The sequence below is a fragment of the Chiloscyllium plagiosum genome, unplaced genomic scaffold, assembly GCF_037043375.1.
Source record: "Chiloscyllium plagiosum isolate Xiang-an unplaced genomic scaffold, Cpla_swu_hap1 HiC_scaffold_5, whole genome shotgun sequence".
NCBI lineage: Eukaryota > Metazoa > Chordata > Chondrichthyes > Orectolobiformes > Hemiscylliidae > Chiloscyllium > Chiloscyllium plagiosum.
Window position 1 is genome coordinate 106,320,774 of NW_028270143.1, and position 26,497 is coordinate 106,347,270.

Consider the following 26,497-nt stretch of genomic DNA (forward strand, 5'->3'; position numbering starts at 1 on the left):
TGCCATTCTTCAAGGTGATTTCAAAATGATATAGAATGTTAATGTATGAATCTATAAGATATGTGTTAATTTCTAGGTTCTACAAGATCAGATGCCATTTAACTACAATTTTGAAAGTCGTCTTTGGCATTGTAACATAATCTATGTTGTACCTGTTAGTGTTTACTTTCAATCAAAAATGAATGGGAAATTGAAATGGAATGTCCTCTCTTGGGACTCTCCGTTCTCCCCTAATTGGAAGGATTAGGAGTTACCATGAAGCGTGTCTGCATGACATATATTGCAAACTTCTTTAGTTCAATTTTGTTCCTCTCTTGACTCAGTGGTGTTTGTTTATTCCCTATTACTGTTAAACTTAATAAAATATTTACAGTCATCTGCCACTGTATTTTCATGAAGAATGATGTACTGAGGTGTCAAAGCAATGTTGAATAATTCAAGAATAATAAAACTGGTCCAGTTATTTTATGTTTGTGCCTTATACTACTTCACAAGTGACCACCACACCTTAATGATGCATTAGCACTTAGCCTCCCACATGAATCGAGTTTGTCTGTAATTCAAGTTATTCGTAATTAAATCAAGAATACTTGCAAGGGTATCATATGAATAAAAATATACATTCGGAATAATGGTTGTCAGTGAATTAACTTATTTCAGGAAGCTGCCAATCACAGTGTATATTCTCTCAGCATTGACGTTATTCTGAATCATTACCCTCCAAACAAAATTTGAATCATCCCTAATAATTCAAAATAAATGAGATAAATCTAGCTGAAGTATATGTGACTACCAGAAGTAAGTTATGAATAAATAGTTTTGAGAAATTATGTTGATTAGAGTGCAAAACAAGTTTATCCATCAGATTCATGGTTGCTCTCTGGTATGTGCATAATTTAGTGAACTCGGGAAGGCAGTACAGTGCAATAAATTTATTTGGTGTGACTGGATTAGGGAGAGAAAGAGAAAACAGAGCTACTGCTTGTGATTGTTACTCATTGACCCCTGCTGAAAGTGCACCGTGAAGGACAAATGAGGGCTTGCATTGCCTTTGTGGTAGATTGGCCTGCTAATAGTCATTATTGTGAATTGGACAGGAATACCAACACATTAAAGGGTATCGGACACTATACCTGAACAGGGAATTAACAATTGGAGAAATCATAAATATAAATGTAATTCTCTTAATGGAAAGCCTTCTTCTGAAATTTTGTATCTTGATTGTGCCGCATGAAGGGGTGCTAACTGCAAGCAATTAGGTACTGGAGAAGTCTCTGGCTTCATTACCAACCCTTGTCATGAAATTTGGGAAATTATATTCCTATTAGGAGGCAGAGCACAACATTTATTCACATTCAAATTTCGCGTTATGTTTTAATCTATATGTTCTACAGCTTTATCCTGGAATATCCCAGTTAAGGATTGACTGACAAAATGAGGAACATTCTTATGAAAGTTTCTTTTTTAAAGTATTAATTCTCAAATATCATGTCCAAAACATTTATGACTCTATGTGGGAGTAGTCCTCTCTGGTGGCTGGTGTGCTGGTATTGTTGAGTTCTTTTTCCTGAGGTCCTTACACACTTGATGCAACTGTAACATGCCAACTTCTGTGAACAACAACAAAAATTTATTAAGTGCAGTACAGTACAAGCTTTGGAGAAGCTTGCGAGGCGTGTCCAAGGGTCTGTCCCTGGAGGAACCTTTAATACACACCTCACAGGGCTCATGGCATGTGGCAAAAGCTCTCCCTGGACAAAGGAAACAGTCTTTCCTTTATACAAAATCTTTACATCACAGTTAGTAATGCCCACAAGACAACCCCCAGTCACTCCCTCACAATCATATGCCACCCAAGATGCAATGCAGTGACCACCTCGTCTCCAGAAACCATGTAATGCAAATCATTCCTTAATGGTCAAATCTGTTGCAAATCGTTTTTTGTAACTATAGGGGAGTAGCAAATTCCAACTGTAATGTTCTTATTGATTTCTGGATGAAAGCACATATCATCCCTGAATGGCAAGGAAATGGGAATGTAAACCTCCCATATTCTGCCTATAAAACAAAGACTCACCACCTTACCCTGGGGCATTCAATTTCTTGCAGGTCAGCAGAGCAAATTAGCTCTTTAATGTTACATTCCCTCCTTTTATCATTCCATGGTAACCACCTAGGTGGCACTACCACCTTCTTCATAAGAATCTTACTGCTAGTTAAGCAAGTTATTGACACACAACATGCAATTATTATAACAGAAATTACTGGTCCATGCAGTAGATAGAATTTGCAACATCCTCACACATGGAAAAACTTAAGAGTGAATTTCTTAAATCCACAGTCCCTCGTGACCACTCCATTCCCTTCAAGTTCAGTGGGAATGAGCCAGTCATCTAAAATCTCCTTCAGTAAAGTCAAACCTGAAAACAAAATTCAGTCTGCCTTTGCAAACAACTCCACTGAGAAATCTGAATTTCTTGGATAAGGTCAGTTAAATACTCAACAAATCTGACGAGACATTGATTTGGAGATGCTTCAGGTGGAGGATTACCAGCATATCTGAGTGTGAAGTGCAGCTGCAGCAGCAGGCTCAGTGAACATAGCATTCTTTGATGCTTCTACTCCTGCTCTGCTGTCAAATGTAACAAAGCTAACTGGCTGTTGTGATGTTAGCTTGATCAGTGAACCATCATATCCCTTAAATGATTGAAAGAGAAGGTAAGGCTCTTTTAATGGTTTAATGTCCATAGGAAGGCCACTGACAAAAAGCATACAGACTTCCTCTTCACTGTTGTTAGCTGCTTCAATTTTCATGCTCATGACTGAGGAGCTGATTGAATCTGTTAGATCAGGTTGTGGAGCGGTGGGCGGTGGTCCAAAGATGTACTTTACAATAGACAATAGGTGCAGGAGTAGGCCATTCAGCCCTTCGAGCCTGCACCACCATTCAATATAATCATAGCTGATCATTCCTAATCAGTATCCTGTTCCTGCCTTATCTCCATAACCCTTGATTCCACTATCTTTGAGAGCTCTATCCAACTCTTTCACTTTACCTGTGAATGGAGAAACTCGAGAGAAGATGTTAGCTGCTGAAAGTATCATTGCATTTTCTGCCTCATTCCCTCCTTGCCAAGTTGGTTATCAGTATGGAGACAGTCGCACTAAATTTTTTCTGCCTATTTCAACATTCTAAGTCATCTTGAAATCTGTTACTATGTTCACTATTTATGACATTATTAAATTTTATACAATCCATAAACTCCGAAGTTTTATTGCCTAAACAATCCAGCCATTTATAAACAACAATCAATGGTCCTAAAATCAAATCCTCATTCAGATTATTCAAAAATTATTTTCCTTTAACAAATGAATACTTGGCTAATGTGAAGGTCTGTCAGGAAAATTATTTCCAAAATCTGGAACAGCAAGAAAACAACAAAATGTTTCCTGTGCTTTAACCATTGAAAAGGTAATTGAAGTTCAGATTTAAATCTCAAATATTCTTGGGAAACAAATGCAGAATATATTAAAATATGTTCTCCAAATGAAACTTCCCAAATAAAACAGTCACAATTACAGTGACAACTTTGGTAGAGATCAACATTCTTTAAATATGCAATATGAAGGGGGTCAATGAAGTCCTAACAATAATTGAAACAAGAACTGAAACAGCTCAGCCTCAAGTTCGAATATTCTCTAAAATCTTAACAAAACATCAAAATTAAAAATGCACTCTTCTTTTTGTGAAAACTTTGCTTTAAAAACACAGCAAAAATATTTTAATATAATACTCTCATCAGACTGAGGTACGACCACTGACACAGTTGTTTTTTGAAACGGGCATTGTAGAAGTTCAAACAAATCAGGGCTCAGGTCCTTCAATAAATTTGTTTTAAGGTTACAATTATAATAATTTTAAAAATGACCTAATGTTGTATAATATTAATGTAAAAACAAAATCTGCCCTATTCCAAAATCCACAAAATACATTGAATTGAGATCCTGATTCAAATAAGGCAAAACAGTTACTTAGAAGAATTTTCTGAGCCAGTACTTTAACAAACCAAAATATTTAAATATCAAACTATCTCAGTATGGTGAAATTTGCATTGAAACTCCCCCTGACCCAAACTTAATTCCAGCATTTCTCATTTATTTTCACATCTTCTCAATGAAGTTACACTGATAAAAAGAGAAAGTCCTCTGAGTGGACCACACAGCACCGCAGTCCATGCCACTCCCCTCCCCCCAGAAGAAAGACTCGCAGAGTCGGGTCCACAGCCCAGAAACTGACGCACTCACAACAAAAACCCAGACAAAGCTTCCCTGGCGGTTAAGGTACTTTGCTGTAAGGATCTGAATGGACTGACTCCACTTTCTCCTCCTTTTCCCAGTGACGCTTTGTTGTCTGAAAGTACTTTTAAGGGGAGGTGTTGGGGATAAAGGCAATAACTTTAAGAATTACTAAATTTTGTTTAGGTGTTTTTCTTTGTTGAAGTTCCGGATTTCTAACCTTTTCTTATGCACTGGAGCCCCAAACCTCATATATCTGCATGTATTAGATTAGATTCCCTGCAGTGCGGAAACAGGCCCTTCGGCCCAACCAGTCCACACCGACCCTCTGAAGAGTAACCCACCCCGACCCATTTCCCTCTGACTAATGCACCTAGTACTATGGGCAATTTAGCATGGACAATCCACCTGACCTGCACATCTTTGTGACTGTGGGAGGAAACCCATGCAGACACTGGGAGAATGTGCAAACTCCACACAGACAGTCGCCCGAGGCTGGAATTGAACCTGGGACCCTGGTGCTGTGAGGCAGCAGTACTAACCACTGAGCCGCCCCAAATCTATAGGACTTTAAACTCCTTTTTCCCGAGAGGACTTTAACTCATTTCTCACTTCTCACGGGGACTCGGACCCCTTTTCTTACTCTATATGTCTGGGGACTCTAACCCTGATTAAAAACACTGGGGACTCTAACCCCGATTAAAACCCTGTAACGTATGATTCTGAAAGCGAACTTGTCGTGCAAGTGCATAAGTTACCTCAGAGATTCCATCACCATAGAGACCTAGGGGACGAGGGGTTGACTGAGTGGTAGGTTGAGAGAAATCAAGGTAAATCTTAACTCACGGGCCCATCTGTCTCTCATAACCAGCACTCAGACAATCACTTATTCAGTCCACCTAGACACTCTGTGTATGTTGGAATCCCGCTGCTGCACCAAATGGTAGGTTCTTTTTCTCCTGAGGTTCTTACACACTCGATGCAACTGCAACATACCAACTTCTCTGAACAACAACCAAATTTATTAAGCACATTACAGTGTAAGCTTTGGAGAAACTCTGAACACTCCTTGCCATGCTTGTAAGGCATATCTAAGGGCCTCTCCCTGGAGGAATCTTTAACACACACCTCACAGGGCTTATGGGGCCGTGGCAATAGCTCTCTCTGAACAAAGGAAACAGTCCTTCATTTATACAAAATCTTTACATCACAGTTAGTAATGCCCACAAGACAACCCCAATTACTCCCTCACATGTCACTCAAGATACAATGCAGTGGCCACCTCAGCTCCAGAGACAATGTAATGCAAATCACTCCTTAATGTTCAAAACTGTTGCAAATCATTTTTTGTAACTATAGGGGAGCAGTCAAATTCCAACTGTAATGTTCTTATTGATTTCTGGATGAAAGCGCAAATCATCCCTGAATGGCAAGGAAATGGGAATGTAAACCTCCCACATTCCACCTATAAAACAAAGACATACCACCCTACCCCCGGGGCATTCAATTTCTTGCAGGTCAGCAGAGCATATTAACTCTTTAATCTCAAAATATGTGGTATACTGATCCAGTCCAATTTATTTTGTTAGTCTCAACTGGTGAGGAAAGAGGGCCACTACATTATTAATCTTATTGCCAGGCAAACAAAAGGTGCATGTCGTATTTGCTGCTCATGGATCATTCAGTGACTTTCCAAGTATTAATAGGTACAAGAAACAGTAGAAGAGTCACTGCAAATATCCACGGTATCAGGCAGCATCTGGACCAAAAAGAGTTACATTTCCATTCTCAAGGATCATCAATCAGATTGAAGAAAGTTAGAAATGTATAAGCTTTCAACCCAATAGAAGAGTGGAGGGGGCTTGCTGTACAAGGCAAAGGAGATAATCATAGATAAATGCAATACTTTGCTTTATTTTTAAAAAAAACGAAAGAAGTGCAGACGCTGTAAATCAGAAACAATATCTGAAATTGCTGGAAAAGCTCAGTTGGTCAGGCCACATCTGTGGAGAGAAGGGTCACTTGACCCGAAATGTTAACTCTGATTTCTCTCCTCAGATGCTGCCAGACCTGCTGAGTTTTTCTGGCAACTTGTGTTTTTGTTGCAATATTTTGCTGTCGAGTTATAGTGTTTAATTGGCTGCCACTTCTCTTCCAGGAATGTCTACATTTAAGAAGTTGGGCTCGTCTATTCAAGGGGATTCCCATCTGCTGGCCCTCCTTTGATCTCCTTGCCCCCTTTCCCCATCCCTCCACTGCTTTAAAAGCTTTGACATTTCTTTTTCTCTCTTCAGTTCTGAAGGGCAAGGTCCTCTTCATGCGAAACATTAACTTGGTTTGTCTCTACAGATGCTGCCTGATTTGCATGATTTTTCAATTTTATGTTAAGTTTCCAACAATGAAGGTATTTTACTTTTGTACTAGTGAGCAGAAACTGGATTACCCTTGCCTGTAATGGAATCATTTGAATCATATTCCCAGGTGATATGTGTTCAGCCTCACACATGAATGATGATCATTTCAAAAGTCAAAGAACCTGTTGTCTTTGAATATATATCTCACTTCAGAAGAGGATGGGCATTGATACAAAATTACAAATAACTAAGGCATAACATTTAGATTTGAAATGAAATTAGGAGGAGTGTATACTCTGCTTTTTTAAACTTTGAAATTATCACTATAACTGAGAAAGTCTTGTCTATCTTAAACAGCGGAAACCATAGTGAATGTATTGGATTTTAAGAAGGATGTTGGATTGTGGCATGGTATTCTTACGGTAAGATCTTTTCCCACATTTATTTCTTAATAAATAGCAAATCTAAGATATAAAACTGCATTGAGATGATGCATTTATTGGAATGCTCCTGTCAACAGATTGTAGGGTTTTTCTGGCATACAAAATTATGAAAACCTTAGTTTTTTCAGAATAGTAACAGATCATTTGGTTCAACAAACCTGTGTTTTTTTCCCTCCCCCTGTATCTGTGTTCTGACCATTTTCTTCAATTTCACCTCTTTTCAAGAATCCTAATTTTCTAGGTTATCAGTTTACCATATCTGTCCACCACCTCCATAGGTCTTCAACTCTGCCACCTTCTCTTTTCCTGTTGGTGTTTCTTCTAACAAGAATCTTATTTACAACAGATTTAAGTCCTATGTGCAAGATGCTATGGCATTTAAATTTTCAGGCAATAAGTTTCATCCTTGAATTTATGGAAGTAACTTATAATTAAAATAGCAGAGCGTGCAAACTTGATGGACCAAATTTCCTCTTCCTGTGCTGTGGTGTTCCTGTGACCTGCAGGTTTGGTTTTCTCACTGCAAAACAATTGCTGTCATTTTTCTTTTCCTCCTGTCATTGCTGTAACTGAGCTACAGTTACTAGTTTGTGCATTACAAATTATTATAGCTTCCTTTTATAATTTTCTTCAGAATTTCATAAGCAGCAATATTCAGTTGCTTTATTAAATTTAATTGGTAGTTTATAAAAAAGTTAAAATTCTCTCTATTTTTATAAAGAAACAGATTTCAGTTGAGCTCTAGGCAGAAACACGATCATATGTCAATGACTGGTGTGTAAACTGAAGAAATGGCAAAGTGGATGTTTCATGCAAGTGGTGACTTTCTCACATGTTTCAGTAAATCCGTAGCATTTAAAAAAGGGAGGGATTTATCTGGAAAACAAGTATGTCACGTAGCTGCCAAAAATGATCTGTTTCTGTCACTATATCACTCTACTGAATTATGCTGGTTAAATATTCTTAATTATTATAATTCTGAAGATAGTTTGCAAGTACTTAACATTTGTGCAGGGAAAGGTAGTTTAATATAATTGTTAATATGCATAATACATCAAAATGTATATTAATTAAACAAAAATAGTTACCTTCTATTTCCAAGTGCAGTATTTTCTTATTATGTTTTACTTTCCTTCTTAGAGTGTTATGAACATGATGCATGTTATCAGTATTCCATATTCATTAATGAAGGTGAACCCCCTTTCATGGATACAGAAAGTCTATGCATATAAGGGTGAGTATTGATAATGCTTCAGAAGATATTGTTTAAGGCAGATGTATGATTGCTCAAATATTTCTCCAGTGTTTATTGATTAAGTATAATTATGCATTTTAATTTTGATTGAATAAAGTATCATTACACATATTAATTTTGATCATGTAACAGATTTGCATTCTGATCAAATCTGAAAATGAGCATAAGAATGCTAAGATTTGGGTTTTATTTTAAAATTAAGGGTGAATTCGGAGAGAATGATTTAATGATATGTAATTCCAGCTAAAGTGGCATGTGTGAAGTCCAGGGACATGCATTGGGCCTTGGTTGCACACAGAGATCAGCGAGACATTAACCTCACCTCACTACGGATGCTAATAGTAGCAGATGGAGCTAATCCTTGTGAGTAACTATCTCTTCCACTAATCCTGTTGTTTTGAAACAAAAGGCAACGTAAATGTAAATAGCAACATTTTAACCCCAGACTAGTGTTTAAAGTAACAAAAGGGGCATTTTCCAGAAAAGTTCAGAATAATCACCGCTGGTTTTCCCTTGTATGCAAATGGGAAATGCTAACAAAATATGCACTTAATGTAAAAATGTCTCATTAAAAAGAATGGCATCAACTCGCATTATTTTACTTGTAATCTCACTGGTGTGTTATTTCATTGAAACTTTTGCATTTTGACTGAAGACCATCGTCTACAGTCTTAAAATCAAGTGATAATGTTGACAGGTTTTAGATCATCTGTGTCAATCCTTCCCAAGGGCCATGAGATAAAGCAATGTGATTTCACACCTGGGTTCTAGGTTGCACTCATGCCTAGACCGATGGATTTGAAAGTCTTGACTATGGCAGTTGCAATTAACAAGTGTACTAGGGGCATCTTCGTTAGCAGAGTCCATAGTTTGGAGCAATTGACACAAAGTTAAATATCTCATCAAGAGAGGCCAACAGGATAAATGTGGGTGGAGTAGGAAAGTGTAGCAAGAGAAGTGATTCTGAGATTTAAGTTATTTATATGTATTGGTTGCTTGCTGCATATTAAAACCAGAGATATCATGTAGAAAGGTTCAGTTTATTTTGCAGGCAGTGAATAGAAATACTAATTATTTGAGATTTCCACTAGCTGAATTGGTTATCTAGATTTCTGTGCATGTGGCAAACAAAGCCTCCTCCTGGAGATTATAGTAAACATCATTTTCAAATTGATTTTTATTCTATCATGGTCGGTAGATGTCACTGGCAAAGCAAGCATTTTTTGCCCATCACTAATGGCCCTTGAACTGAGATGCTTACTAGGCAATTTCAGAAAGCAGTTAAGAGTCAAACACCTTGGCCTGGGCCTGGAGTCACATGTAGACCAGACCAGCTGACTTTTCCTAAAAAACATTAATGGGCTAACAAATTGATTTTATTGGTACTGCATCAACAAGTATTGACTTCCTTCACTACTGACACTCAGTAGCAGCAATGTGTGCTATCTACAAGATGCTCTGCAGTAATTCACCCAAAGATCCTCAGACAGCACTTTCCAAACCCATGACCACTTCCATCTAGAAGGACAAGGGTAGCAAATACATAGGGACACTTCACTTAAAGTTCCCCTCCAAGCCACTCACCATCCTAATTTGGAAATATAGTAGCTTGTTAGCAAGAATAATAGCAAATTACAGGCCTTTAAATTAGAAATAAACGAATAAAGAACAACAGCACCTTTCTCCTCAACACTAAATTCTCAAATTCCTAACTCAACATTCAGTAAATACCAGAAAAGGTAGGCAGGTAGTAGGATTGCAACTATGCAATTGCTACTATGTCACCTGTTTTTGATTCCCCTGCCTGACAACCCACTCCCAAGGCTCCCATAAAGTCCCACACACAGCTTCTGCTAACTTAAGGAAAAATAGAAGTCAGCAATTAAAACAAAGATTATTTTGGTAACTATATCTGGCATTAATAAATGAATCATCATACTGGACAGCTACTGTTGACTCATGTCCTCTTCATGTGTAGATTTGTGTTCTGATCCTTGGATGTAGTTCAAGTAAGGGCTTTGTTTTCATAATGTTATGGACAGACCTCTCCCAGACCACCTGGATAATATTTTTGAATTTTTGAAAGCACAATTTCTGGTGAAACTGGTCCATAGATATTTTGGCTGTGAAATGAGATCCATTTTATTTGCAACACATTTTCAATGTGAAGAGGGAAACTGTTTTAAGTGAATTTCCCCGGAGTCCAGAACGAGAGAGCATAGGTTTAGGGTGAGAGGGTAAAGATGTAAAAGAGACCTAAGGGGCAACATTTTCACACAGAGGGTGGTATGTGTATGGAATGAGCTGCCAGAGGAAGTGGTGGAGGCTAGTACAATTGCAACATTTGAGAGGCATTTGGATGGGTATATGAATAGGAAGAGTTTGGAGGGATCTGGGCCGGGTGCTGACAGGTGGGACTAGATTGGGTTGGGATATCTGGTCGGCATGGACGGGTTGGACCGAAGGGTCTGTTTCCATGCTGTACATCTATGACTCTGAGATGTGGGCGTCATTGGCTAGGCCAGTATTTATTAGAGAGAAATTGAGGGCTGCAGATGCTGGAAATTAGAGCTGAATATGTGTTGCTGGAAAAGGGCAGCAGGTCAGGCAGCATCCAAGGAACAGGAGAATCGACGTTTCGGGCATAAGCCCTTCTTCAGGAATGAGGAAAGTGTGTCCAGCAGGCTAAGATAAAAGGTAGGGAGGAGGGACTTGGGGGAGGGGCTTTGGAATGTGATAGGTGGAGGGAGGTCAAGGTGAGGGTGATAGGCCGGAGTGGGGTGGGGGCGGAGAAGTCAGGAAGATGATTGCAGGTTAGGAAGGCGGTGCTGAGTTCGAGGGATTTGACTGAGACAAGGTCGGGGGAGGGGAAATGAGGAAACTGGAGAAGTCTGAGTTCATCCCTTGTGGTTGGAGGGTTCCCAGGCAGAAGATGAGGCACTCTTCCACCAACCGTCGTGTTGGATTTATTGCCAGCATTTATTGCCCATATCTAACTGCCCAGAGCACAGTTAAGAGACTTTCACATTACTGTGGGTCTGGAGTCACATGTCGGCCAGACCAGGTGAGGATGGTGAATTTCCCTCCCCAAAGGACATTAATGAACCAGATGGTTTTCCCCCGACATTCAACAATGAGTTCATGGTTATCATTTGACACATATTTCCAGATTATTTTAAATTCACATTCCACCATCTGCCATGGTGGAATTTGAACCGAGTCCCCAGAACATTACCCGGGTCTCTGGATTAATAGTCTAGCAATAATACCACTAGGCTATTATCTTCCCATTTGATGTGATGATGGCAATGCAAGAATTGTAACTAAAGCATTGTTGTAGTGGCTTCTGGGATTAATGTGCACATTTCAAAGCCTTTCAGTATCCTCGCTTCAAAAGTAATTTTTGTGCAGTTCTTTAGCATTTACTTCTAACTTCGCAAAATGAAAAATAAATGAATGGAACGTGCATTGGGAGATTTAGAATGGTCCTCAAATTTGAAAAAGAATATTCTAATATTTTGCAAATGTTTGTTCATTAGGGTCTATTTCTTCCTGTGACGCATTCCTTAATGTCTTCCAAAGCAAAGGATTGCGTCCAGAAGTAATCTGTCCTTGTGCCAGTTCTCCAGAAGCTTTGACTGTAGCAATTCGAAGGTATGGTGTGAGATTATTTGACTTACCACCTTTCTGGTACTATAAAAAGGTGCCTTGATAAGTGATTGCAAGATGAACATACAGTGGCAAGTCAATTCAGATATCAAAATGCATTGTAGTTAATGGTTAATCCTCTGAATAGCTTTCATCTTCATCCTGTCTGCTCCCAAACTGCTTTCTTAACTTCTAAATCTAAGGTGATCTGAACTGCAGATGCCTTCACAGTTGCTGTTAGTCTGGTCCCTGTTGGGCAAATGAGGAAATGTTTTACAGTTGCCACCTTTGCTAGAAGAAAAATCAATACGATTTGTGGTAAAGCTGAATGTCATATTTAATACTACTTTCCATGAAGTCCCACAAGGCATAATTCGTTTCTCTACATGTTGTGATGACAATAATGGAAAAATTAGAAACTATACTGCTGCACATTCAAACATCCAGGTATCAAAATTAAAAAGGAGACTTTCCAGTGAATAAATAAAATCGAGCAATTTTGTTTTGGAGAAGGAAATATTTATTTCCTCTGAGATACAGCACTCAGCACCTTAACTGCATTAAACCCAGAGCTTGATGTCAGTACAGGGACTATAATTAAGAATATCCCCTGGTACTTAAAGAACAAAGAAAATTTACAGTCCAGGTACAGGCCTTTTGGCCCTCCAAGCCTGAGCCAATCCAAATCCACTGTCTAAGCCTGTTACCCAATTCCTAAGCATCTGTGTCCCTCTGGCTCCCCACCTACTCATGCATCTGTCCAGCTCCTCACCTTTGATTTAAACTCCAAACTTCTGAATTATGTGCCAAATACTTGCTAAGTAATCTGTTTTGATTTGATGTGGCAAACAGTTGCAGCACGACCAACTGGTTGTCAGTTCCTACATGAACAACATTCTTCTGTAAAGGTTTCTTTGAAATTCCATTAAGGTTTAAAGTGTGTGCATCTATTTTAGGCCAACAGATGATACCAACCAGCCACCTGGCCGAGGGGTGCTCTCTATGCACGGCTTGAGTTATGGGGTGATAAGAGTGGACTCTGAAGAAAAGCTGTCGGTCCTGACTGTGCAAGATGTTGGCCTGGTGATGCCTGGAGGTATAGCTTAACAAAATATGCTTCCTTTTATTCCTATTGATCAACTCAACAAGGGGTAAAGGTTTCTCAGATTTAAATTAATTGTACTTTTTGTGAAGTTTTAAAAAAACTTTTATAATTTGGGGCTTCATTTTCTAATATGGGGGGAAAAGCCTTCATGTTGACTAATGTTATTGTTAGGCCTTGGTACCTTGAGAAGATCCTTGTCTAAGAACATCTATGGTACTAACATGGGAAACTTCGAATTGCTGATTTTCCTCTGTCTGGATCCCTCCAGAATTGGTCAAAATCATGCAAACTTGAGCTGTTTGCCTTATACTCAGCCAGCTTCCTACACAGATTTACTTAGAGGTTTTCAAAGTTGATCCAAAGACTGATGAGCAGTGAAGCTCCCAAGTAAATCCAGCCATTGGAGCAATATTCACCACCCCTTTCACTTTTGACAGCGCTGATCTATCCTCCCACCCACCACCAACCTCCCCAACCACCCACCCATTGCAGAACCATGGACAGTTCTCACACTCACTATATCCTCTCTAGAAATGCAGAACTGCTCACTCTTTCCCCCCCACCCCCCCGTCCAGGATCATGGACAGTTCTCACCCACACGACGTCCTGTAGAGAAGCACAGACAATGCTCACCCTCCCTTCAGGAATATCTGTTTTTGATGCCCAAAGGACTGTAGAGGGCAGAGAGTGAGCATTTTTGTGTGGTGAGAACGGAGATCATTGTAACGGGATGATTATGACCGAGGTTTGGTGTTGATCATTGCTGAGGAGGGTGGTGACTCAGTCAGTGTTTATACTAAACAAAGGAATGCAAACTGTAGGATCATGAATAATTGTTGAAATGCAACCTCGGGACATTAAACTTAACAAAACGTGGCATCTACATCCATTTAGGAAAAGTGGTTGACTTTCCTCAACTAGCCAACACTAAAGGGAACAACTGGGCTTTGTGTTAGCATATACTCCATATTTCGGAAGGAGCTGTGATCAGAAGTGCAGGTGACAAATGAAAAGTTTGACCCCCAACACAATCTGCAATAGCCACCTCTGGAATGTCCTGACCTCGGTGTACATGAAACAAATTTAGCAAAATGGTTCAGCATCCTTGATCTTCTTGAAGGCGAGTGCCTCTTTGATATAGTTCCAGATCATTTAATTTTGATGGCTGGATTTTCACTTATTTTAGCCAACAGGTTTTTTTTGTGTAAGTACCTTATACCACAGCAAGATTCCACAAACTGCACGTTAAGTCACTAACTTTCTTTTGTTGGTATTGTTGGAAGGCTCAGTGTTGACTAGAACACTCTGCAAATCATGTGTCTCTTTCAAATGGAACATGGGACCACTTTTTTTTTTAATGCCTATACATGCATATGGTGCTTCTGTTCAATGTTTGCTTGAAAAGGTAGCACTTCTGATAAAGCAACATACTCTAAATACTCCATTCAGGTGTGTTCAGATCATGGTATAGGATTTAGACCTAGATCCATGAGTCTCAGAATCTTAATCATTGCACAATGTTGGATGTTCTGTAGGTCGTCTGTATCTTTTTGAAGGCATAGTACTCTATTAGGTCTTGACTTTCTTCCTATGCAGCTACCAATGAGTTGCACACTATTTTGACCTGCAATGGAAAGGTCTTCGGTTAGAGTGGTGTATTTGATTAGTCCTATTTTCTTTAATAGCCACTTTGCATTGGGGGGAATGATAATTACATTTGCCTTTCCCACCTTTACTAATGAACATCAGTTTTCAGTACAAATTTGTTTCATGAATCAATCTTCGTTACCTCATATTTGTCTATATTTAAAATCAACTCTGTAGGTTGTTCATTTAATTCATGCAGTCTTTCTCAGGTCTACCAATTTCAGTTAAATGAGTCATTTAGTCACATTATGTTAGAATTGTGTTACTGTATAATAGCTGAGCATCCTCCTCCATATATTTAAGAATAATGGAGTCAGCAGGATATTCATTAGATTCTCCGTATGCACTAATCCTTTTTAACATTGTCAAGTGGGTTTTTCTTCTGAATCCATTCTGAAGAAGAAGTTAATTATATCTGCACAGTAGTCCTCATCTGTTCCTTAAAGGACACTTGATTTCAACTGCTTGAAAACAATGCTATAGATTACTTACATCCTCTAATATATATTGATAGGACTCCATATAATGTTCTCCTTCCTTGCTGTAAGATTGATACCTAATTTACAATTGACGACTTCCTGTTGCTTCAGACATTCTTGCAGATTTCTAGTGTATGTTTTCCATTGTCACACACTGGCAAAACAGATAATCAGAGATAAGACCAACACCACAGAAGCTATGGTGGCATATTACTGGCTACTTTCTAATCTACTGACTTGATGGAGTGGATTACAGGGCATTGGTGGAGATATAATATCATTGGACATCGTACCAGTTGAGGAACCTTATTTGTTCACACAGTGCAATGGACTTTCCATCTTTGGGATTTCTGTTTGATTGCACCTGTAGTATATCGTTATTAACGTACACAAAGAAAAGCAGTTACTCAGAGCAGGATAAGTCTTGATTCATGTAGTTGCATGTCCATTTGCAGATTCCTTTTCCTTTCTAACTTTGCTTCTTCAAAGTTCACACTTTGTACTTTGGATCTGCTAAACAGATATTCCACATTGTCATTAGATTCTCCATGTGCAAAATTGAAAGCTGCTATTGTTCTATGAATATGTGTACATAATTAGCGGGCTGACTGGCTTCCACCCTCATGACACAAGAGGAGTCCATTTGGCACATCGTGACTATGCCAGATTAAGATCACTTTCCAGCTCTTCACTCCTAATCCTGTAGCTATGACACTTCACTCTGCTGTAACAAAGTTCAATTGTTCTGGTAGCACACTCAAATGCTGTGAAGCTCTTCCTTAATGCATGGTTTATTGGTTTTGAAGAAACATTTTCACAAATGTATAGCATCGGAACATTGGTTCAGCCACTTTTAGAGTATTGCATGCAATTCTGGTCTCCCTCCAATAAGAAGGATGTTGTGAAATTTGAAAGGGTTTCGAAAAGATTAGCTGGGGTTGGAGGTTTTGAGCTATAGAGAGAGGCTGAATGGGCTGGAGCTGTTTTCCCTGGAGCGTTGGAGGCTGAGTGGTGACCTTATAGAGGTTTATAAAATTATGAGGGGCATGGATAGAATAAATAGACAAGGGCTTTTCCCCAGAGTGGAGGAGTCCAAAATGAGAAGGCATAGGTTTAGGGTAAGAGGGGAAAGATTTAAAAGAGACCTGAGGGGCAATTTTTTCACGCAGTGGGTGGTGTGTGTATAGTATGAGCTGCCAAAAGATATTGTGGAGGCTGGAAAATTACAACATTTAAAAGGCATCTGGATGGGTATGTGAATAGGAAGGATTTGGAGGGATATAGACCAAATGTTGGCAAATGAGACTAGATTAGTTTAGGATTGCTGGTTGGTATGGATGAGTTGGGCCAAATAGTCTGATTCCATGCTGTATAACTCTATGACTTTATGATTCTATCTTGCTGGCTGCAACTTCCTGCAATCACATAACTGGAAGGTTTACATCTTACAGTTCTTAACATATGTCAAAATTATCCTGATACTTTCATAGTAGACTGAAAGATGTATTTTACCCCCAGACCCCAGAGTGTGGACTTGGAAAAATTCCCAACTGGAAGTTGGGATCTTTTGAGGAAATGTTGGATAGGCTGGAATTGTATCACTGATATTTGGAGAATGCGAGGTGATCTTACTGAAGCATGTGAGATCCTGAGGCATCTTGACAGGGTTTATGCTGAAAGCATGTTACCCCTTGCGGGAGGCACTAGAACCAGGGGCATAATTTTTTTTTTTAAATGTGATCTCCCAACTATGATGGAAGTGAGGAGATTTCTGTTTTTCTCAGAGTTAAGAGTTTTTGGAGCTCTGTTTCCCAAAGAACAGTACAGGACAGGACAGGAACAGGCCCTTCGGCCCACCAGGACTACACCAATGAACCTTTCTAAACTAAAATCCATTTGCATCTACTTGGTCTGTATCCCTCTATTCCCTGCTAATTCAGATATCTGTCTAGATGCCTCTTAAACGTTGCTGTTGTATCTGTTTTGACCATCTTCTCTGGCAGCACATTCCAGTCATATACTCTCAGTGTAAAAAAACTTGCCTCTCACATCTCCTTTAAGCTTTCCCACTTTTATCTTAAACCTATGTCCCCTTGTAATTGACATTTCTACTCTGGGAAAAAGATTCTGATTATCCATTCTATCATTGCCTCTTATAATTATGTAAACTTGGATCAGGTCACTTCTCGGCCTGTCTTCAAGTGAAAACAACTTGAATTTGTTCATCTCTACCCATAGCTAGTACTGTCCAATCCAGGCCACATCCTGGTTTCTGTACCCTCTCCAAAGGCTTCACATCCTGCTGGTAACGTGGCGACCAGAAATGTACAATGGTGTCCATACTAAAATACTATAGAGCTGCAACATGAGTGCCAATTTTTCTGCTCTGTGCCCTAACCAGTGAAGTCAAGCATGCCAAACACCACCTTGACCACTTTATCCAGTTGCATTGCCACTTTCAAGGACTCTAGACCTGTACACCTAGATCCTTCTGTATGTTAATGCTTCTAAGGATTCTGTCATTTAATATATGCACTTCCCACTTGCATTAGACTTTTCAAAATGCTTCATCTCGCATTTGTCCAAATTAAACTCCCATCTCCCATTTTTCTGCCGAAGTATTCAACCTATCTATATTCTGCTGTATCCTCTGGCAAATCCTCTTCGCTGTCCAGGGTTTGCTCCAATCTTGGTGCTGTCTCCAAACCTACCAATCAGATCACCTATATTCTTCTCCCAATCACTTATATGTTATTATAAACAACAGCATGGTCCCAACATTTATTCCTGTGAAACACCACTGGTATTCTCCAATCAGGAAAACACCCTTCCACCACTACTGTCTGTCTTCTGTGACTAATCAAGTTCTGTATCCATCATACCAGCTCACTGTGGATCTCATGTGACTTCACTTTCTGTATCAGTCTGCCATGAGGGACCTGTCAAAGGCCTTGCTAAAGTCCATGTAGACAACATGCACTGCCCAGCCCTCATCAATCATCTTTGTCCCTTCCTTAAAAAATCTCAAGCAAGTTTGTGAGACATGATCTACCTCACTCAAAATCATATTTTTCCAAATGTGAGTAAATCCTGTCCCTAAGAATCTTGTCCAATAATTTCCCAACTGCTGATGTAATGTTCACTGGCCTATAATTACCCAGATTATCCCTGTTACCTTTCTTAACCAAAAGAACAACATTGGCTATTCTTCTGTCCTGTGTGGCGAAAGAGGATACAAAGATTTCGTACAATGCCCCAGCAATATCTTTCCTCACCTCCTTCACTCTCCTGGGATATATCCCATCAGGTCCTGGGGAATTGTCTACCTTAATGCTTTTAAAAACACCCAGCACCACCTTTTTTTATATATCGACGTGCCCTAGAATATCAACAGACCCCCTTACTAAACTCATCGTCCATTCAAACCCTCTCCCTCTGCTGCAACAGTCAGTGCAAAATAAAGAATTTTACTTTAATTTCCCAGATTTGAATCCTGTATCAGAACAGAGTTCAAAAACATCCTAACCCATTATTGTAAAACAAAGTATATTCTTTATATTATAAGCTAGTGAAATATTTCCATATTAAGTTCTGTTGAGTAGTGAATCAGGACACCTCATTCATACAGTTTTCCAATTTATATTAATCGCTTTCCTCTTATTAAAAAGAATCCGTGCTTTGGAAAACTGTGGGTTTATTTTCAAATCAATATTTTTATGATATAACTTAAATGTATTTATCATATCATACCATTGATTTAATCATAAAAATGTTTATATAATATGCAAAACCTGAAGTGATCTGAAAGATTTAACATAGATCACGTAAATATTGTAGTTTTAACTATAAGCTACTTCACTTCTAAATGGCCTCCAGGAGAAAATGAGGACTGCAGATGCTGGAGATCAGATTCGAGAATGAGGTGCTAGAAATGCACATTCCTGATGAAGGGCTTATGCCTGAAACATTGATTCTGCTGCTCCTCAGATCTGACTGACCAGTTGTGCTTTTCAAGCACCGCATTCTCGATTCTAAATAGCCTCTGCAGTATTGAAATACTGAACTGTAGTTCAAAAAAGAAATTACCTTCGTATATTCCAAACGAAGATTTTGACTTGCTTTTTGATTTGTAAATTAAATGTTCTTACTGGGTGCCATTGTTCTTATTTGGCAGAAAAGTAAATTAAATTAAGATGTACCAGTATAGCTTGACCTGTGAATTTTAAATAAGTAATGTTGTTGAATTAAGGTTGTCATGTCTTATGTCTTCTTCAGGTGTGATGTGTGTTGTAAGACCAGAAGGAATTCCATTACTCTGTAGAACTGATGAAATAGGCGAACTTTGTGTGTGCTCCATTGCTGCAGGTACATCCTACTACGGTCTATCAGGAATGACGAAGAACACTTTTGAGGTACGCCGTGCGGATTCAGAGCATGGACTCACTTTATGTATTGTCAACAAAATGCATATTCTAATTATGAGAAAAATAAAAATAAATATTTTGTTAAAACATGCAGACACTTTGCTTTTAAGTGGTCAAAAATTTAGTGAATTTTGAAATGTTATACACATGCAGTAAACAAAATCAAAACTTCTGAGAGTATGCTTTGCAAATTGTAAAGAACTAATCTCAGGCCAACTATGAAGATTGTGTTTGCAAACCTCTGTTGTTGAGTTTTAAGTTTTGAAGAGGGTTGGTGAAGCATTTTCCAGCGTTTTCTTTATTGGTTCTGTTATTTTTATTCTTTATTTTTGCATGTTCCAGGAGATCTCTCAGCTATTGTAAGCTTGGAGTATGTCTACTCATGGTGTCTGACCTGTCATATATTGAAAAGCCCTGTGGACCTGCTGCTTGGGTGTTTTCTGTCCATCAATTTTTTTGAGCACTGGTTGTGAAAGCAAGCAGGCATGTCTGATGCTCTGCAGGTTACATTTTGCTGTGAAAAATAATTTTTAATTGTATTTGGTCACTGCAGGCTTTATTCATCTTTTAAAAAATATCTGAAACTAAATCTAGTTTTACCCTATCTTTTTACAACATTCTTGAGAGAATGATTGAGATCTACCTCCAGTGGTTTGTAATTTAAATCTTTCACTGTGTTCAACTTCGGCACATTTAATGTTATCAAGCAGACCTCATATGGAAAAATAAGTGGAAATTTCTCACCTTCTGTCTGGATAGAGATGGGATCTTAATTGAATTTGTCCTACTTGTGCATCTCACTACAAGTTGTGAAACTGAGGATCATTATAGATATTTGGTCAAAATGTCTGCTCTTGATGATTCATTTTGATAATTTCCATAAACAACACCTCCAGCCATGAGGATCTTTCCTGTCAAAAATATTAACATGCATCCCATCTCAGAATTTGAGTAATCTTGTCATTGTCCCACTCCTGCCTCAAAATATTCTTGTTTCCTAATATATTGACCAAAGGAACAAGTCCTCTCTTTACCACAGCAGTAAATAAACAGTAGTCAGCTTAATAGTGCCCTCATTAAATAAACTCTAAAATGTCCTGAAAATTAGCAACTTTAATAATTTCATCACTTAACATAACAGCAAACAATTAAAAAATTTAAAAAAGCAAAAATCTTATTGAAATTTTATACAGCATGCTTTTCAAGTGGCTTGCATTGTACTCATGACTGAAATACTGCTACGACATCTGTTTGGTCTGGGCTGCTGTAATAGATTCCTTACAGACAAGGGGGTAGAGTTGCCATCTGCGGTTAGGCATAAACTATGTCTGAAATTGCACTAGTTTTGAGTTTCTTACTTGGGTTCCATTTCAGACTAATTCACACATTGCTCAGTGTAAAATTTGCCATTAGACCGTACAAAGGGTAGCCTTTTAGAATGTAACTTGTTAAGATAAATTTGTTTTTAAAATTGCTTCTTGATTTGTTTTTTTAGAGTTGTGCTTATATGTGGTTCAATTAATAAAACTAAAATTGGATTTATCAGAAAATAATAATTATTTTTAATTTCTATCTATTCCACCATCTGAGAAACTCAATTTTAAACACTGTACATGACTTATGCAGAACCTTCCCTAGTTAGATTGATGTTCAGTATTTGATTTGTTTATTGAGAACATTTTAAAATAAACCTATCAATGTCTTTGTTGAAACTTTATTGCTGGAACAGCACAGCAGGTCAGGCAGCATCCAGGGAACAGGAGATTCGACGTTTCGGGCACAGGCCCTTCTTCAGGAATGAGCAGAGAGTGTTCAGCAGGAGAAGATAAAAGGTAGGGAGGAGGGACTTGGAGGAGGGGCGTTGGAAATGTGATAGGTGGAAAGAGGTCAAGGTGAGGGTGATAGGTCGGAGTAGGATGGAGGCGGAGAGGTCAAGAAGAAGACTGCAGGTCCGGAAGGCGGTGCCGGGCTGGAGGGATTCGGCTGAGACAAGGTGGGGGGAGGGGGATGAAGAAACTGGTGAAGTCCAAGTTCATCCCCTGCGGTTGGAGGGTTCCCAGTCGGAAGATAAGACGCTCCTCCTCCGACCGTCGGGTTGTTGTGGTTTGGCGGTGGATGAGTCCAATGACCTGCATATCCTCGGTGGAGTGGGAGGGGGAGTTGAAATGCTGTGCTACAGGTGGTTGGGTTGGTTCGTCCGGGTGGCCCAGAGGTGCTCTCTGAATCGCTCCGCAAGTAGGCGGCCTGTCTCCCCAATATAGAGGAGGCCACACCGGCTGCAGCGGATGCAATGTATGATGTGGGTAGAGGTGCAGGTGAATCTGTGGCGGATATGGAAGTTTCCTTTGGGGCCTTGGAGAGAGGTGAGGGGGGAGGTGTAGGCGCAAGTGTTGCACCTCCTGCGGTTGCAAGGGAAGGTGCCGGGAGTGGAGGTTGGGTCGGTGGGGGGTGTGGATCTGACAAGGGAGTCGCGGAGGGAGTGGTCTCTACGGAAAGCTGATAGGGGAGGGGAGGTGCTGGGGTCTGTTTGGAGGTGGCGGAAGTGACGGCGGATGATGCGCTGTACATGGAGATTGGTGGGGTGGTAGGTGAGGACCAGTGGGGTTCTGTCCTGGTGGCGGTTGGAGGGGCGGGGCTCAAGGGCGGAGGAGCGGGAAGTGGAGGAGATGCGGTGGAGGGCACCGTCGACCACGTCGGGGGGGAAATTGCGGTCCTTGAAGAAGGAGGCCATCTGTGTTGTACGTATTTTGAACTGGTCCTCCTGGGAGCAGATGCGACGGAGACGAAGGAATTGGGAGAATGGGATGGCGTTTTTACACGGGGCAGGATGGGAGGAGGTGTAGTCCAGGTAGTTGTGGGAGTCGGCTGGTTTGTAGTAGATGTCCGTGTTGATTCGGTCGCCTGAGATAGAAACAGAAAGGTCTAGGAAGGGGAGGGAGGAGTCCGAGACTGTCCAGGTGAATTTGAGGTTGGGGTGGAAGGTGTTAGTGTAGTGGATGAACTGTTCAACCTCCTCGTGGGAGCACGAGGTAGCGCCGATACAGTCATCAATGTAGCGAAGGAAAAGATGGATCTACTACAAACCAACCGACTCCCACAGCTACCTGGACTACACCTCCTCCCATCCTGCCCCCTGTAAAAACGCCATCCCATTCTCCCAATTCCTTCGTCTCCGCCGCATCTGCTCCCAGGAGGACCAGTTCAAAATACGTACAACACAGATGGCCTCCTTCTTCAAGGACCGCAATTTCCCCCCCGACGTGGTCGACGGTGCCCTCCACCGCATCTCCTCCACTTCCTGCTCCTCCGCCCTTGAGCCCCGCCCCTCCAACCGCCACCAGGACAGAACCCCACTGGTCCTCACCTACCACCCCACCAATCTCCATGTACAGCGCATCATCCGCCGTCACTTCCGCCACCTCCAAACAGACCCCAGCACCAAGGATATATTTCCCTCCCCTCCCCTATCAGCTTTCCGTAGAGACCATTCCCTCCGCGACTCCCTTGTCAGATCCACACCCCCCACCGACCCAACCTCCACTCCCGGCACCTTCCCTTGCAACCGCAGGAGGTGCAACACTTGCGCCCACACCTCCCCCCTCACTTCTCTCCAAGGCCCCAAAGGAAACTTCCATATCCGCCACAGATTCACCTGCACCTCCACCCACATCATCTACTGCATCCGCTGCAGCCGGTGTGGCCTCCTCTATATTGGGGAGACAGGCCGCCTACTTGCGGAGCGATTCAGAGAGCACCTCTGGGCCACCCGGACGAACCAACCCAACCAACCTGTAGCACAGCATTTCAACTCCCCCTCCCACTCCACCGAGGATATGCAGGTCATTGGACTCATCCACCGCCAAACCACAACAACCCGACGGTCGGAGGAGGAGCGTCTTATCTTCCGACTGGGAACCCTCCAACCGCAGGGGATGAACTTGGACTTCACCAGTTTCTTCATCCCCCCTCCCCCCACCTTTTCTCAGCCGGATCCCTCCAGCCCGGCACCGCCTTCCTGACCTGCAGTCTTCTTCTTGACCTCTCCGCCTCCATCCTACTCCGACCTATCACCCTCACCTTGACCTCTTTCCACCTATCACATTTCCAACGCCCCTCCTCCAAGTCCCTGGATGCTGCCTGACCTGCTGTGCTGTTCCAGCAATAAAGTTTCAACTTTGATCTCCAGCATCTGCAGACCTCACTTTCTCCTATCAATGTCTTTCCATCACAAGAAAGCTTGATTCTTGGAGCCTCCTGAAAAAACCATAACAAAAACAGTAGAAGCTTGCAATATTGGTTTATTTGATTTGGAGGTTTAGTTGACGCAGTGGAAGGAGACCACGTTCTAGCAAGTCATCACTTTAAACAAGCATCACAAGTCCTGGAACATGATCTACACTGAATACAATTTGAGATAAAAATTACTTTGCACTGGTTTGGCCCATTTTTGAAAAATATTACTTGAAAAGCAGAGCCAATGAACAGAAACTCCATTATTACTTTCAGGATACTATTTTTTGGCATCTTGCTGTGTCCCTTTTCATTTTAGTTACTACTTTCTTGAGAGCAATTCAGAATGAACAATGAAGTTCTGGATATAGGTTTGCTCACTGAGCTGTAAAGTTCATTTTCAGACATTTCGTCACCATTACTACATAACATCTTTAGTGAACCTCTGAACCAGTCTGGAGGCTCACTGAAAATGTTATCTAGTAGGGTGATGAAACGTCTGAAAACGAACCTTCCAGCTCAGTGAGCAAACCTACATCCAGAACCTCAATCTGAGCTACAAATCTTCTCAAAACTCACGAGAACAATGAAGTGAATGAATGGAAAAAGAAAGGTTGACAGCCACTTTTGCAGCTATTTCATTTTGCCTCAGTTTCCATTTCATTCCTTGCATTTTTTTTCTTTATTTATTCATGGGATGAGGGTGTCACTGGCCAAGCCAGTATTTATTGCCCATCCCTAATTGCCCAGAGGGCAGTTAAGAGTCAACCACATTGCTGTGAGCCCAGAGTCACGTACAGGCCAGACCAGGTAATGCTGGCAGTTTCCTTCCCTAAAGGATACTCGTGAATCTCCAAGTTATTTTTCTTGTAAGCACCTTGCTTCTGGCTTTAAATCTCATTGCAGCACCCAACAGCCCCCTGGTTGGAATTACTTTGGAGATTACAGGGTATTCCTAGACTTGTACATGAAAGCCAAGTTCTTAATGGCTTAGAGAAGCAGATACCTTGCAAATCATGTAGCAATCATCTCAGGAACTGACCCTTGTTGGATGTCAGTGCCTTTGCTTCACAAGGAAGTCACAACACATCTGTGCTAGTTCTCATAGGCTGCAAACAATTTGCAACATCTCTTAGTTTTGGGGGAAATCAACTTTGAAGTCATAGATGCATCAAGTGAACAATTGAGGCCCTTGTTTGCAAGGGGAGGTTATTAAGTAATTTCCTTGTGAAAAAGAGAAAATATCTCAACAGGACATTCCCAAGTGGGTTGTCTTGTGTACATGGTGTAAAAGGTGTCAAGCACCTCTTGACAACTATCCCTAACCTGCAATTTGCACAGTCATTGACTGGAGAGAGTCCACTCAAATGTTAAACAAATTGACTGAGGTTTGCAATAATATCACAGTTTTTATCAATAAATGGACCTGTTTCAACTGTCACTGACCGTTCTTCTTTGTAACTAATGATAAGTAGTTCTTATTAAAGAGAGATGTTTCATTGTATAAAGTTCTTTATAGTTTTAGACATTAACTTTGTAAGTAATTTCGACTTTATTTTTTCCCCACTTTAACTCTGTCTTAAGATGTTCCCAATGATGAGCTCAGGAGCCCCTATCAGTGAATATCCATTTGTCAGAACTGGACTCTTGGGTTTTGTTGGCCCTGGCGGAATGGTCTTTGTTGTGGGAAAAATGGATGGCCTGATGGTGGTCAGTGGGAGGCGGCACAATGCAGATGACATTGTGGCAACAGCACTTGCAGTGGAACCAATGAAGTTTGTCTACAGAGGAAGGTTTGTGTCTGCAATTGGCTTGCAAAAAATGCCAGAAACTCCAAAGTTAATAGTACTAACAGTTTTCAATTATTCGTTGCCAAGGCTTATGCTCAATCAACCATTTTCCTATTTTTAAAATCTGACATTCATCATTTCAAAGCAGGCGCTTTATTACGGGTGCAAAACATCCATAGAAAGAAAGATGGTCATTGGCCTGTAGCTTGAATTTAGAAATTTAGCTCTGTCATATTTACCTGTGGATAAAGTTACTTATACTTTCATGGGAGGAGTATTTGAAGAGTTGCCCTGAAAGGTTTGGTGTTCAGTATTGGGGTAGATGAGCCATAATACCTATCAGCAGTGGCATGGCAGATTTGCTCATTTGTAACAAACATACTCCTTTAAAATAGGCATTGATTTGGTACTGTTGACCTTTTGTAATTGGAAGGGATGCCAAGGATATGTTATTTCGATTGCTAAGTGTTTCTCACCATTGTTAAACTCTTAGTGTGGAATTCATTACATGCCAATTTTATGCTTCATTCTCATGGTTCTGTTCACTCTCTTTGATCAGACTAACTGTGCTTAACGCTCACTCTTAGGCATTTGTTATTCTCTGTGTTGTCTGCTACACACATCTGATCAAAATATTGCTTTCACGCCATTGTGAAAGAACAAAATCGTGAACGATAAAGCTAAACTAATAACATTTTATTTGAATTGTACATTTGAGCTTTAATGCATGACAGATCCATGATTCAGAAAATGGCCGTACCTTGCACTCATGGAATATTTTGGCATTAAACAAGCTTATGTTATCAACTGTGTAAGGGTTCATTCA

The 26,497-nt window shown here is 40.4% G+C and overlaps 1 protein-coding gene across 5 annotated transcripts in view; it reads left to right on the top strand.

Moving 5' to 3' along the window:
- LOC122550323 (disco-interacting protein 2 homolog C) overlaps positions 1 to 26,497 on the top strand; it is a 615,797-nt gene that overhangs the window by 469,276 nt on the left and 120,024 nt on the right. For all 5 annotated transcript variants that reach the window (XM_087987546.1, XM_087987548.1, XM_087987547.1 and 2 more), the window contains 7 exons: positions 7,008 to 7,072; positions 8,234 to 8,327; positions 8,592 to 8,711; positions 11,888 to 12,002; positions 12,953 to 13,092; positions 19,503 to 19,639; positions 25,466 to 25,674. In XM_087987546.1, the coding sequence (XP_087843672.1) occupies positions 7,008 to 7,072; positions 8,234 to 8,327; positions 8,592 to 8,711; positions 11,888 to 12,002; positions 12,953 to 13,092; positions 19,503 to 19,639; positions 25,466 to 25,674 (880 nt within the window). The remainder of the gene's footprint in view (positions 1 to 7,007; positions 7,073 to 8,233; positions 8,328 to 8,591; positions 8,712 to 11,887; positions 12,003 to 12,952; positions 13,093 to 19,502; positions 19,640 to 25,465; positions 25,675 to 26,497) is intronic.